The following is a 13,685-nucleotide window of genomic DNA, read 5'->3' on the forward strand; positions in this document are numbered from 1 at the left end:
CTGGGCTCCAGTAATGCCACCCCTTCTGCTGTTATTTCTGGATGCCTCATTGTCCCCGCATTTGGTCTTTTTTTTTTTTTTTTGCCTGTGCTGTGCAGCACGCGGGATCTTAGTTCCCCGAACAGGGATTCACCTGTGCCCGGTGTAGTGAAAGCTCTGAGTTCCTAATGACTGGACCCTCAAGGGAAGTCCCATTTGGCTGAGCCGGATCTTTAGGTGAAGCATGTGGAATCTCGTTCCCTGACCAGGCATGATACCCAGGCTCCCTGTGTGGGAGCACGGGGTCTTAGCCTCTGGACCACCAAGGCAGCCCTGAAGTTTACCATCTTAACCACATTGAGGTGTGCAGTTCAGCGGCATTCAGCATATTCGCTTTGTTGTGCAACCTTGCTCACTATCCAGCTCTTTGCTCCTGCAAAACTGAAAGCCTGTACCCATTAAACGCCAACTCCCCCTCCTCCTCCCCCAGCCCCAGGCACCCACTTTCTATCCTACTTTCTGTTTCTAGGAATTTGACTGCACTGGGAACTTCAAGGACAGCAAGAAGATCAAACCAGTCAATCCTAAAGGAAGTCAACCCTGAGTATTCATTGGAAGGACTGTTGCTTGAAGCTGGAGCTCCAGTCTTGATGCGAAGAGCTGACTCATTGGAAAAGACCCTGATGCTGGGAAAGATTGAGGGCAAGAGGAGAAGGAGGCAGGCAACAGAGGATGAGATGATTTGATGGCATCACGGATTCAATGGACATGAGTTTGAGCAAACTCTGGGAGACAGTGAAGGACAAGGAAGCCTGGCGTGCTGCAGTCCATGGGGTCGCAAAGAGTTGGACATGACTGAGCGATGAACAACAAGGGACTTCATATAAGTGGAATTATGCAGTAGTTATCTTTTTGGATCTGGCCGATTTCCTTTAGACAATGTCCTGGAGATTCATCCATTTAGAGCATGTTTCAGAACTTCCTTTTTCAGGCTGGATAATATTCCACTGTGTATATATACATTTTATTTATGCATTCACCTACAGATGGACACTTGTGTTTGTTCCACTTTTCGGCTCTTGTGAATAATACTATGAACACGAGTGTGCAAATATCAAAATCCCTGATTTCAATTGCTGGATCACATGGTAGTTTTATTTATTTTTTAAAATTTTGGCTGTGCCTGGTCTTAGTTGCGGCATGAAGGATCTTTAGTCGAGGTGTGTGGGATCTTAGTTCCCTGATCAGGGATCGAACTGCATCTCCTACCTTGGAACCACAGGATCTTAACCACTGGACCATCAGGGAAGTCTTTTGTTTTTTGTTTTTAATTACAGCCATACAAATGGCATGTAGGTGGCATCTCATTATGGTTTGTCCCATTTAGTTTTTTATGCTTAGTTCCTTGTATTTTTTTTCCTATCCAATGACCTGCCGTATTCCTGTTTCCCACTTGAAACACCAGGACTATCTGTGGCTTGACTGCCACGCCCGAAGATAAGGGTCTGAAATGCCCTTGAGGTCAGACTCAGGTAAAGCTGGGATGCACAAGAGAATAGGGGTGCCAGGGACTGAGGAGAGTGCAGTGCCATGTACCCCGATGTCTGTGGCTCTGGACAAATGTTATCACAATGAAGCCAGATTTGTGATGTGAAACCTCTCAATTTATTTCTATCTTAACAATGAATTTAATAGAATTAAATTCAGGAAAAAAGGTTTTTTAAAAGGAGAAGGATGGGGAGGAGGAATAGTTAGAGAGTTTGGAATGGACATGTACACACTGCTATATTTAAGATGAATAACCAACCAACAAGGACCTATCATATAGCTTAGGGAACTCTGTTCAATGTTATGTGACAGCCTAGATGGGAGGGGAGTTTGGGGGAGAATGGATACATATATGTGTATGGCTGAGTCCCTTTGCTGTCCACCTGAAACACCATTTCAACATGTTCCTATTACAACATTGTTAATCAGCTATACTCCAATATAAAATTTAAAAGTGAAAGTGTTAGTCACTCAGTCATGTCCAACTCTTTGTGACCCCATGGACTGTAGCCCTTCAAGCTCCTGTCCATAGAATTCTCCAGGCAAGCACACTAGAGTGGGTAGCCATTCCCTTCTCCAAGGGATCTTCCCAACCCAGGGATAGAACCTGCATTGGAGGCAGATTCTTAAAATTAAAAAATTAAGGAGAATCCTTCCCTGACACCTCCCCCCCCTTATATAAAACAGCCTCTTGCCAGTCAGTTCTGTCTCATTATCTTTTTAAATATTCTTCTAGAATAATCTTTTAAAATACTTTTTTGTATCTGTTTCCTCTTCTAAAATGTCATCTCCTTGAGGGCATAGGCTCTTACGGCAGTGTCCCACACTCCTTGAACATGACCTGGCACACAACGGGTGGCCAATATTTGTTGAATGACTGAATAAGCAGGAAATTTAGCAAAACTTCAATTCAGCACCCAGCAGAGCTGCTCCCCAGCTGAGCACAATATCCCCTTAGAGGCTGCGGCCTGTGTTGACGCTGTCGGAAAATGTTCCCTTTCCAGATCCTTCTCCCTGGGGGTAGTCTTGTCCATCAACAGATGGAGGGAGCCAGAGAAAGGCAGAAGAAAGCACTTCCGATTTAGTCAAATACTTTATTTAAGAAATGTAATCGATCACAGTAAGGCATTCAGGCTATAAAAACATTCTATACAGTGGTTTAAAAAGCGACACCCATCCTCAAAAAGCAACCCATATATACAACACAGAACCTGATTCTCTTGAAGAGGGCTGTGCACGGCACGCTCAAATAAGCTTTGTACAGAAAGACGAGGCATCTTTGCAGCAACCAGGATTTGCAAAAATAAATAGATCTTTCTTTTATATATATACACATAAGTGAGAAATGTTTCAACAAATATACAAAGTGCAAACATAACAAAAAGTCCCCACTGTCTGCACGGCGGTGGTGGGGGTGTTATTTACATGCTTCAGAAAGAGAAAAGGTGTTCACAGTCTCCGGCAGGGGTGCCCGTGTTCTGTGGTTGTACGGTAGTCAACCCACTCAGACGTTTCCATGGGAGGCTGCTCCCCATCCAACCCCCACCCCCCAGTGGTCATAAATATGATATGTGTGGTAATTTCAGAAAGCATTCTTGTTTAATGAATCCCATGAAATTCCCGAGCCCAGAGCACATCTTACAGGGCAGACCTGCCATGCATGTTTCAGATGGACACCAGCCAACCATGATGGGCTTGTCGGGGATATGAATGGCTCAGTGGCCTCTGCCTAGAAGTGGAAACAGTAGGCAGATCGTCTAGTCGTAATTTTGGCTTTGAAGTCATGATGAAGCCACCGCGCACAGGTCTCCCTATGTGCTGGGAGAGAGGCCGGGTCTGGGAGAAGGGCCGGGTCGGTACCAGTCATCAATCCAGACTCTTTGCAGCCAGAAGGGAACCAGAACGGAAAGTAGTGCAAAATAATAATAGAATGTCGACTTTACGCAGTGTTCGACCCTGAACTGGAAACGTGCAAGGGGCGGGGCTGGGGTCCAGACACCCACTCCCGGACAGAAGGATACAGTTAGAGGTGGGAGCTGCTCATCTTCACGCACAAAGTAAGGGGGTCTCAGGCACTTAATACATGAACGTTAAGGGCGACTGGTGGCTCGCATTTGTTTTCTTTGGGGATGATCGGGGTTTTGGTGAATGAATAGGGTTCAGCGGGCGCCACTCCTGGAAGGTTGGACCCAGGGTCCCCTCCTGGCTTAAGTGGAGGACAAACCCAGCTTGGAAAACCCTAGTTTGATCCTGACCAGGGGGTGGCAGACCAACTCTGGCCATCCCGCAGGCTTGCCTGGCAGAAGTAAACACGTTCAGTCCTGAGTGTGGGGCCTGGGCTAGAGGGTGGGTGGCAACAGCAGCCACCTGGGACCCTGTGGGTAGCACCTGCTCTCGTGCATTCAAAGCCACTAGCTTTCCGGCTCCACGTCCCTCCGTCATTCCCTCCAGGGAGGAGTGTGTCTAGAAGGAGAGCAGCTCAGAGATTCCCGGAGAGGACAGATTCCCCAGCTGTTCTGCCTTTCTCCTTCACGTGTGAAGAAAGGAAGAAAAAAAAGCAACCCAACTGCCGCCTGTGGGCACCGTCTGAAGCCTGTTCTGCCTCCCAGAAAAATAAATATATAAAACAAAGCTCTGGCAGACCGGCAGACAGTGCCTGGGCGGCAGTCCCCAACAGCGCTTTTGGCGCGGAAGTCTCAGGAAGGGTTGGGAGCAGGTCAAGGGTCAGGGGAGAAAGTGTTCTTGCTGCCTTTGAGTGACTGGCAGCAGGTTCGGGGGAGGGAGAGGACTCAAGGCAGCAGCTCACGCCACGTCATCCTCCAAGCTGACCATCTGTCTCTGTCAACAAAGCAGTAAACGCCGGAAACGATCAGCCCAACATCTAGTAAACATGGCCACAAGCCACCCACGCCTGACTCTCTCCTGGTCCCCCAGGCCACCCCCCTCATTATCGCTGGACCCGCACAAAGGCCTCCACCCTCGTCTCGGGGCTCTGGGACTTGGCCCAGGCCTATTCCTCACACAACCACCAGGGGCGCCCGTGAGCACCCGAGTCTGATCATGTGGCTCCGTGGAGCCCATCTCACTCCCGGCAATGGTGCTCTCACAGGCCCCCAGCGTCCTGCTCCATCTGCCCCTTCCCCTCCCACTCTCTGCCCCTTCCCCTCCCACTCTCCGCCCCTCGCACACACAGGCAGGGTTCAGCCACATGGCGTTTGCACAGGTGGTGCCTGCTGCACTGCGTACACTCCCTATTCAAGAAAGCCTTCCGGGCCACCTTATCTGAAGTCGCCTCCCCTCCTTCCCAGCCCTCCCACAAAAAAACTCAATCCCCCTTCCGGCTTTCACCCTTGGACCTATGTTCCCTTGGCTTATCCTCTGGCCCTGCCGAGCCCACACCCGCCACCCGCCACTCCGTGAGATCGTCCGCTCTCGAGGAGGGCCTGGCCTTTAGGAGGCATGAGGAGCACTCAGCCAGCCAGCCGGGTGCGGCGAGGTCCCCAGCGGGGCGGCTCACCGAGGGGTAGGTGTAGCCGTCCTGGCTGCGGCAGATGTGGACCTCATCCTCCGTGGTCTTCTGGTACACGGGGTTGTCGAAGTTGATGCTGTTGATGCTCTTCAGCCGCCAGTTCTTCCAGAGGAGGAAGGTTCCGAAGGCCAGGAGGATGAGCAGTGCTGAGGGGAGAGGGGAGGGGTGCCGCCTTCAGACGCCAGGCCCTTTCACGGGGAAATGTTTTTGTTCCCAATTTATTATTTGTATTTTTCCAATCTTCCTAATACTTGGGACTTTTCTGGTGGTCCAGCAGTTAAGACCCACTGCAGGGGAAGTGGGTTCCAACCCTAGTAGGTGAACTAAGATCTTCCCAAATGCCCCACAAAACATAAAAAAAAGACAATACTTGCCCAGTGTTTAAAAAAAAAAAATCCATCAGTGAGTATAAGAAATCTCTAGCTTGAAGACCACTGTGACTGCCTCGCCCCCCCAAACCTATTGTTGGGTATATAGCAGGCTTGCATTATGAGGCACTGGGTCAGGGGCTGCCGTCTCTTGAGATCAAAGGTTTAGGACACATTCCCAGTGACCCGGGAGGTCACTGGTGGAATTCTTCAACCTGCTTCTGCATTTGATGACAAGAAGGCTATTGTCAATCTTCCATGTTTCTTGTGTATTAGTCACACATCAGTTACTTCGTTTCACAAATGGGATTGTTCTCAATATTCGGGGCCACCATGGCACACTCTGCTTCTGCATGAATGTGGATAACGTGGGATCCCTCTTTGCATCATTGATGGTGGGTCTTGGGGTGCCGTTTCCTGAAAAGATCCTGGCTGGTGCCCAGAGGGTGGGAAGATGCCAGGTGGGCATCACCCTGGGGCAGCCCCAAGGGAGGTGAGGGCCTCCCTGGGCAAGTGTATCAACCCACAGCTGGACAACTGGTGGGGACTTAGATCTCTGGTCTCTGTGAAAGGACACCAAGAAAGGATTTTTTTTTTTTTTTCAAAAAGGAAAGTGGGTATAATGCAAACCAAGTCATGATTGACAGGTGAGGACAGGAAAGTAGAAATCTCCAAACTGCCCCCTGAAACAGAACAACTCATGGGAAGGTACCCTGCTGGTGCTTTCCCATCCTTTGGGTGTTGATGAAAGTGCCTATCAATCACAGCGGGAACCCTGGCCCAGTTCCCCTTCCTCCCCTGTGACATCTCAGATGTCCCACTCTGCTCTCAGCTCCAAGGGGGCGGATGTTTGTTTCTCTCTGGGCTCTGTCCCCAGTGCTCAGAAATGGCCTTGGTATACAGTAGTCGCTCAACTATACTTGTTTAGTGAATGAAGCTAGGAAGGGGGTTGCTCAGTGATAAACAGGACACACAATGGGGCCAGCCGATTACTGGAGGGAAGGTGGACCAGAACAGCTTGCCGGGAGCTGAAGTCATTTTGCAGGAAGCAAGGAGCCAGGGGAGGACCGGCCACAGGCTTACCGATGGGGAGGACGATGTATAGGGCACCCACGCTCCCGGGCCTCTCCGTGTCCGCTTGGCTGGCAACGTCACCCTGGCCTGTAGTAGACAAGGGAGAAAGTGAGGCCCAGATGCACCGTGAAAGGGTGGGAAACACAGGTATATGATGTCAACATGCAGAGGAGAACACCCGACACTTCCCAGTGTCTTCAAACGTCCAAAGGAAGTTGGAGTATCTCCCAGGCTTGAGCAGTGCAGACTGGCTTCTGTCCAGGCCTCGCCTGTGGGCAATTGGGAGTATGGCCCGAATTTAAGAGGGTCCTGTAGGCTCGTGTTATGAGGCACTAGGGAAGGCAGATGCCGGCCTCTGAGACCAAAACTTGTGGATACATTCCCAGGGCTGGAGAGGTCACTGATGGAATTTTTCAACCTGCTTTTGCATTGATGTTGTTGTTTAGTTGCTAAGTCGTATCCCCCAGGCTCCTCTGCCCATGGGATTTCCCAGGCAAAAATACTGGAGTGGATTACCATGTCCTTCTCCAGATCTTCCTGATTAGGGATTGAACTCACATCTCCTGCATCGGCAGATGAGCCACCCGGGAAGCCCCTGCATTTGATGACAAGGAGCCTATTGTGGATGAGGGCAGGGGTCACCTTCTGTCCCCGTAATTCTCAGCAATTTCAGTGCTTGGGTTGGATCGCACCAAAGACCCATAGTCCTGTGCCAGCTGGCCCCAGCTAATAAATATTTGGGGAAGGAACTTCCCTAGTGGGCCAGTGGGTAGGATTTCATCTTCCAATGCAGGGAGTGTGGGTTTGATCCTTGGTTGGGAAGCTAAGATCCCACATGCCTCACCACCAAGAAACCAAAACATGAAACAGAAACAATATTGTAAGAAATTCAATAAAGACTTAAAAAAAAATGGTCCACATCAAAAAAAACTAACAAACAAAAAAAGATATTGGAGGTGACATCGTTATATAATCACATGTGTGCACCTGGGCCAGACAACGTGAGGGCCCGTGTGAGTGAAAATATAAAGGCCTCCAAACAGGCCAATGCTCTGCGAAGACCACACGAGTCACATCCGAGCCACACGATAAGCCAGTGAGCAGTAATGACCATCACCATTTATATTCAAATCCGTATCGACCAGCTGTCATACATGCTTTGGACAGAGTTTGTACCCAGTTTTACATTTGCGCTTATTTAAGAAACCTCACCACGAAAATAATTTAGGGCAGTAGCAGCAGTGTCCTTGAGAAATTTTTCTTTTAAAAGAGCTCCTTTGCCAAATTCGAGAAGCCGCAGATGGGCTCGTCTGTGAAATGGTATTTCAAGCAGTGGCACTTCAATCGAAAACGGTTCTGGGCCTCTCTCTACCATACAGTTCCTGTTGTATCCCCTTTATGGTGGAACAAAGGATTCAGTTACTTTGAAAGGGGAAAAAAAAATGTCTGAAACTTGCTAATGTGCTTTTTTTTTGTTTTTCCTGGCCAGAAAAGCCTGTGCTGTTTCCGGACTGCTCAAAAACAGGGTCGGGCGCCCTCTGCTGGACAAATCAGTGAACGGCGGGTTTCCAATCAATCAAGCTGGGGAGGTGGTAGAGTAAGACCTTGAGGGCAGGCTAAGAAGGGAACTGGGGACTCACCTCAGTCACAAAATTTGAAGGGATTCCCCCCCAAACTCAGTAAACCAGTAACATTATAATACATTTTTTAAAATATCAAAATTAATGCCAATGGAAACTCCCTGGCTGATGGTCCAGTGGTTAGGATTCCACCCTCATTGCTGAGGGTCTGGGTTCAATCCTTGGTTGGGGAACCAAGATCTCACAAGCCACGTGGCATGGCCAAGAAAAAAAAGAAAAAGAAAGGAAAACAAAAATTAATGCCAATATCTCATGAAGAACAAAAGAGCAAAATTTTTAGGAAAACAGGATCTGATGATACACTTTGCAAAACCTGCCTCATTGGGACCAAGCAAACTTTATTTATCAGGACTGTCCCCACAGGCCACAATTTGATTATTTGATTTAAAAATAATAATGCATTAGAAATAAATTAATTTTTAAAGTGTAAAAGAAAACCTAAAACCTGAAAAAAAAATTGCATTAAACTATTATCTGAGTCCTTGATTTTCTGGTGCCCCCTTTAGGCGCTACCCCAGGGAGTACCTGACCTGCCTCACACTAGTCCTGGCCTTGCTGGGCAGACACCTTAAACTTCAGGTTCTTCCCACGCTCATGTGATCCCCACTTTTCCAGGGAGGTGGACAGGCACTGTTATTAGCTCCAGGTAGGGAAACTGAGGCTTCAGACAGGCACAAGCCATGCCAGAGACAGTCAGCCAAAGAACCAAGACTAAATCCACTCTGTCTCTTCACAGAGATGCTGGTTATCAATGAATTGGTGCAGGGAGCGGAGGGTAGGTGGCCTCAGGCTTTACCTTGTTGGGACATTGTCACCGACTCGGCTGTGGTGAGCTCAGGGCTGGCCGTGCGCTTCGGCCCCACAGCTGTCGAGCTGACCGTGGAGGGTCCTCGGGTGGTCACTGCAGATTCAGACTCTGAAAGAATAAACATTTCCTGAGTGTCCTGTGGCCTGAGAGCCAATGAGAGTTGTGCTGCTGCTGAAAACAGGTAAGAAGCAAGTGCCATGGGCCACAGAAAAAACTGAAGACAAATGCAGTGAAAATACAAACCCACTAGTGTCTATGTTATTATATTACACGTTGTCTTTCAAAAGGGAGATTCGTAAGTGCTACAGACACACTGACCCCCAGCAGGGACTTTCTCTGAGGATGCAGAGACCGAAAGAGGGGCCGCATTCTCCCTTAATGTCTGCAGCTAAAATCAGGGCCTCCCCGCCAAAGAGGGCTGGGAAAGAGAGAACTGGACCTGAGTCCGTCTCCCAGCTAGTCAGTGCTGATGTACCCAGCATTTGAGAAAAGCCTTACAACAGCCTCCAGGGGCCTTGCTCTCCCATTTGACAGATGAGCAAAGTAAGGCTGCAGGGCCGACCCTCAAGGGTGGCAGAAGGCCGATCCCCACCTGTGAGGCAGCTTCTCATGTCCTTGGCCAGCAGCATGCCATCGGGGCAGGCACACGTGAACTTGGGTGAGCGGGGGTTGATCTGTGGGGCCGGCAGACACAGGTACTGGCAGCCACCATTGCGGAGGGCAGTCCTCTCACACCAGTTCACCCCTGCGGCGGGAAAAGGCAGGGAGGCAGGATGAGAATGAGGTCAGAAAAATTCTGGAACATTCCAGAGCACAGGCAGAGAAGCGGAGGTAGTGAGGGAGGCCACCCCATCTTTACCTCTCGGCTGCGTGAGGTTGTGGAAAAGGACAATGTCCTCCGGCGATAACAGGTTTTCTGCCATCAGGCTGATGTCTGAGCCTGTGAGGCGGTTGGCACTAAAAATGGCTTCGTTGATAACATCCGTCCAAAATACTTTATCCTACAGGGGCATAAGGAATGACATATCCCCATCAGCCATAGGGGACACGACCACTGGTTCCACACCCCTCCAAATGGGTCCACGGGAGTGCGGCTGGTAGGGCGAGGGAGAAAGGAGAGGTCATAGGTGATGTTGGGGGCTTTAGGACTTGGGCATTCTGCTCCCTGAAGGAGGAAGGGCCCCACCCTGAGGACCCAGCACCGGGGAAAATCATCGGCTCCCCCTAGCTCCTGCCCTGACTCGCAAGCCTGAACTGCATGCAGGTGTGTCGGGGGAAGAAAACTGAGTTTTGGGTTATAAACTCTCACAGAGCTGCCTGGCCATCTCTCTCTTCCAGAGCCTTTTTTCTTTAAAAATTTCTTAATTTAAAATAAGGAGTGATTGCGTGCCCCCAGCCCCCACCTCAAAGATGGCCAAGGAGAAGGGGTGCGCCAGCTTCTTCTTGTCCTCCAGCACGGTCTTCCGGTTCCCCCCGTTGACATCGATGCTGGAGATGGAGTGCAGTTTGGAGTCGACCCAGTAGAGGCGGCCGCCAGAAAGATCTAGAACCCACAGTGGTGGCAAGGAGAGGTCACAGGCAATGCCCGGGCCGTGGGGCTTGGGCATCCTGCTCTTCACAGGAGGGAACCAACCCCCCACCCAACCGGACTCAGCGCCTGGGAAAGCCATTCAGATCCACACCCGCCTCCCACCCGAACCACATGCAGGTGTGGTGTGGGGAGAGGGGAGGTGAGTTTCCAGTTCGACATTCTCACGGAGCCCCCTGGTCATCTCTCCTCCAGACCCTGCCTGACACCGAGGACTACTGTCCCCCCAGTGTACCTAGAGTGATGCCGTTGGGCCACTGGATGTCCTCGGTCACCAGCGAGTAAACGTCCACGCCGTTGAGGCCCCCCTTCTTGATCTCAGCAGGAGTGCCCCAGTCAGTCCAATACATGAAGCTGGGGGAGCAGCGGGAAGGACAGACAGGGGGACATCAAGGAGGGAAGCTGTGACCACCCGGAAGAGCTGCTCTCTCCCTGGCATCAGCCAGGCCAGGAACTACCCCCGCCCCCACAGTCCCTACTGGGGGAGGCCCTGGATGGGTTCTTTCTGGTCCCCTAACTTAACCTTGCTGCTCCCTGGTAGCTCAGTTGGTAAAGAATCTGCCTGCAGTGCAGGAGACCTGGGTTTGATCCATGGGTGGGGAAGATCCCCTGGAGAAGGAAATGGCAACCCACTCCAGTATTCTTGCCTGGAGAAATCCATGGAGCTTGGCAGGCTACAGTCCAGGGGGTCGTAGAGTCAGACTCGACTTAGGGACTAAACCCCACCAACCTTGCCAGTTCCAGGACCTGCAACCTGGTGAGACCTGGCAAGATTCAGGGACTTTGGAGAACAAAGGGAGGTTTTCATTCCAGTGTTGGGACTGGGGCCCTGGAATCTGCTCTCTGAACACTGCTTTCTGAGCCTAAGGGCTTTTATAAATTTGTTTTGGTGAAGTATGAATTTATTTATTCTTCTTATTTTTTTTAAGGCTGTGTGGCATGTGGGATCTAAGTTCTCCGATTAGGGATTGAACCCATGCCCCTTGCATTGGGAGCACAGAGTATCAACACTGGACCGCCAGGTTAAGTGTATGTTATCCTGCAGATAAATTGCAAGGACTCATGTTCAAAGGCATTCAAAGCTATTCATGGCTCCTTTGTATAACGCAGGGGAGAAAAACTCAAATTTCCATGTGCTGGAGAGCAGTTTATTTTTATTTATTTATTTATTTATTTATTTTTTGAGAGCAGTTTAAATAAATCATGGCCCATCAGCCCGAAGGAAAGGAAACTCATAGACCAAATGGAAGAGCCAGGTGGTGGTGCCTGCTGTTTAGGGGGAGAAATATAAGAGCAGAGCAAGTGATACAAGTCTAAGTGGAGTGTGTGTCTGGGAGGGTCTCTCTCTCCTGGCATCTGGATAGACCAGATGACCCTCCACCAAATGAGGGCATTAGTCTTGTTGGAGGAAGGCCTGCTGGGCCCACCTTCATCCCAGGGTCCCTCCAATCTGAGCCGTGGACACCATGCTAGCACAGCCAAGTGTGGCTTCGCCAACCTGTTCTCTCTCAGGCCCATCGCTCCCTCTCCCCCAATGACTGCAGCCAGAACAGGCTGCCCATCCTGGGGCTGTGAACTTCCCAGCCCCAGAGACCCTTCCAGACACACATGTAATGTGCTGGAGCAGGTGTCCTCTGCAGGGCATGGTACTTGGGACGAGACCATGCTTTCACAGGGGTCCCTTTGGACACTGGAGCTGCTGAGTCAGCCATGGTCCCACCTGCAGGGGGCGTGCCACGGGTGGCGACCTTCACTATGTTTGCAAAAATTGTTGTTTGGCTAATGCTGAAGTGTGTACGGGTTTGTTTTTTTTTTTTTTAAGTGTTCAGTATTTCTTAAGGACATTGTCTCTCTTGTTTTTATGCTAACTGGGCTGTGTGTTCATTTGGGAGAGGTCTTGGGGGTGTAGCGAACATCCCCAAGATGTTCTACACCCCCCATCCTGTGCAAAGTTCAGATGATAAAATTCCCACCATGACGGAACCCCCTCCCACTGAGAGTGTAGGGGACGTGGGAAGACCCCACATGCTTCGGAGTTAACTAAACCCTTGTGCCACAACTACTGAGCCTGAGCTCTAGAGCCCAGGAACCGCAACTACTGAAGCCCACACGGCCTGTGCTTCAAAACAAGAGAAACCACCACAGTGAGAAGCCTGTGCCCCACAATTAGAGAAAGCCTGTGCAAAACAATGAAGAGCCAGGCATCTGAAAATAAATAAAGACATAAAGAAAAACCTGTGCCCCCCCCCAAAAAAAAAACCCACAAACAAAAAACAAACAAAAAGCTAATCTGGTCTGGTCTGGTCATCTGGTCTACCTAAGCCCAAACCTCCCCCCATCTGGACCTCTAATCCATTTGTGAACCCCAGCCCTAGGAATACCCACCCATGGACGGGATCGACCACAATGGCCCGTGGTTTGGAGCCTTCCTCCTGGAAGAGCGTCTTCCTCTTCACACCTTTGGTGTCAGCCACGGAGACGGTACCCAGGATGGAGTCGGTCCAGTAGATGTTGCTGTGGATCCAATCCACCGCCAGCCCATCGGGGGCCTGGAGATCCTCGCCAATGACGGTGTCGTAGGAGGAGAAGCCGGGGGCTCCGTCGATCTGGGCACTGAGGGGAAAGGAGAAGGAAGAGGAGAGTGTCGGCTCCAGGGGCCCTCCGTCCATTCAGGGACTGGGGCTGCGTGCGGCTAGGGGAGCAGGCAGGCTCACCTGTAGATCTTCCTCTGGGACAGGTCAGACCAGTAGATCCTGTTACTGGCCACCTCCGTGTCCAGGGCGACCACGTTCTTAAGGTTGGGGATAAGGCTGGTGTACTCGCTTCGGTCCAGAGTCATCTTCCTGACTTCGTGGCGGTTGGTAAAGAAGAGGTAGGCGATGGTGCCTGGGGATCCGGGAAGGGGGCGGTTCAGCAGAGTGGAAGGGACCCCGACTTCCAGAAACATGGGATCCCCTGATTTAGGTGCTTCTAAGAATCACTGCATGGTTGCAGTTCTAACCTAACTTCAGGTAAAAGAAACAGTGATGTCTATTTGTTTCATTGCATGCTAAGTTGATTTAGTCCTCTTTTTGACCCCATGGACTGTAGACTGCCATGCTCCTCTGTCCACAGGATGATGAAAGTCCCACCACATGGCCTCCCCCCACCG

The 13,685-nt window shown here is 50.5% G+C and overlaps 1 protein-coding gene across 1 annotated transcript in view; it reads right to left on the reverse strand.

The window, feature by feature from the left end:
• Positions 1-2,601: 2,601 nt before the first annotated feature.
• The window catches only part of LDLR (low density lipoprotein receptor), a 33,713-nt gene continuing 22,629 nt past the window's right edge, over positions 2,602-13,685 (reverse strand). Inside the window, exons 9-18 of the mRNA XM_027547701.1 lie at positions 13,249-13,420; positions 12,920-13,147; positions 10,770-10,888; positions 10,350-10,489; positions 9,806-9,947; positions 9,539-9,691; positions 8,935-9,054; positions 6,508-6,585; positions 5,045-5,202; positions 2,602-4,365 (exon numbers count right to left, since the gene is read on the reverse strand). Of these exons, the coding sequence (XP_027403502.1) occupies positions 4,330-4,365; positions 5,045-5,202; positions 6,508-6,585; positions 8,935-9,054; positions 9,539-9,691; positions 9,806-9,947; positions 10,350-10,489; positions 10,770-10,888; positions 12,920-13,147; positions 13,249-13,420 (1,346 nt within the window). The 3' untranslated portion in view covers positions 2,602-4,329. The remainder of the gene's footprint in view (positions 4,366-5,044; positions 5,203-6,507; positions 6,586-8,934; positions 9,055-9,538; positions 9,692-9,805; positions 9,948-10,349; positions 10,490-10,769; positions 10,889-12,919; positions 13,148-13,248; positions 13,421-13,685) is intronic.

The sequence above is a fragment of the Bos indicus x Bos taurus genome, chromosome 7 (assembly GCF_003369695.1).
Source record: "Bos indicus x Bos taurus breed Angus x Brahman F1 hybrid chromosome 7, Bos_hybrid_MaternalHap_v2.0, whole genome shotgun sequence".
NCBI lineage: Eukaryota > Metazoa > Chordata > Mammalia > Artiodactyla > Bovidae > Bos > Bos indicus x Bos taurus.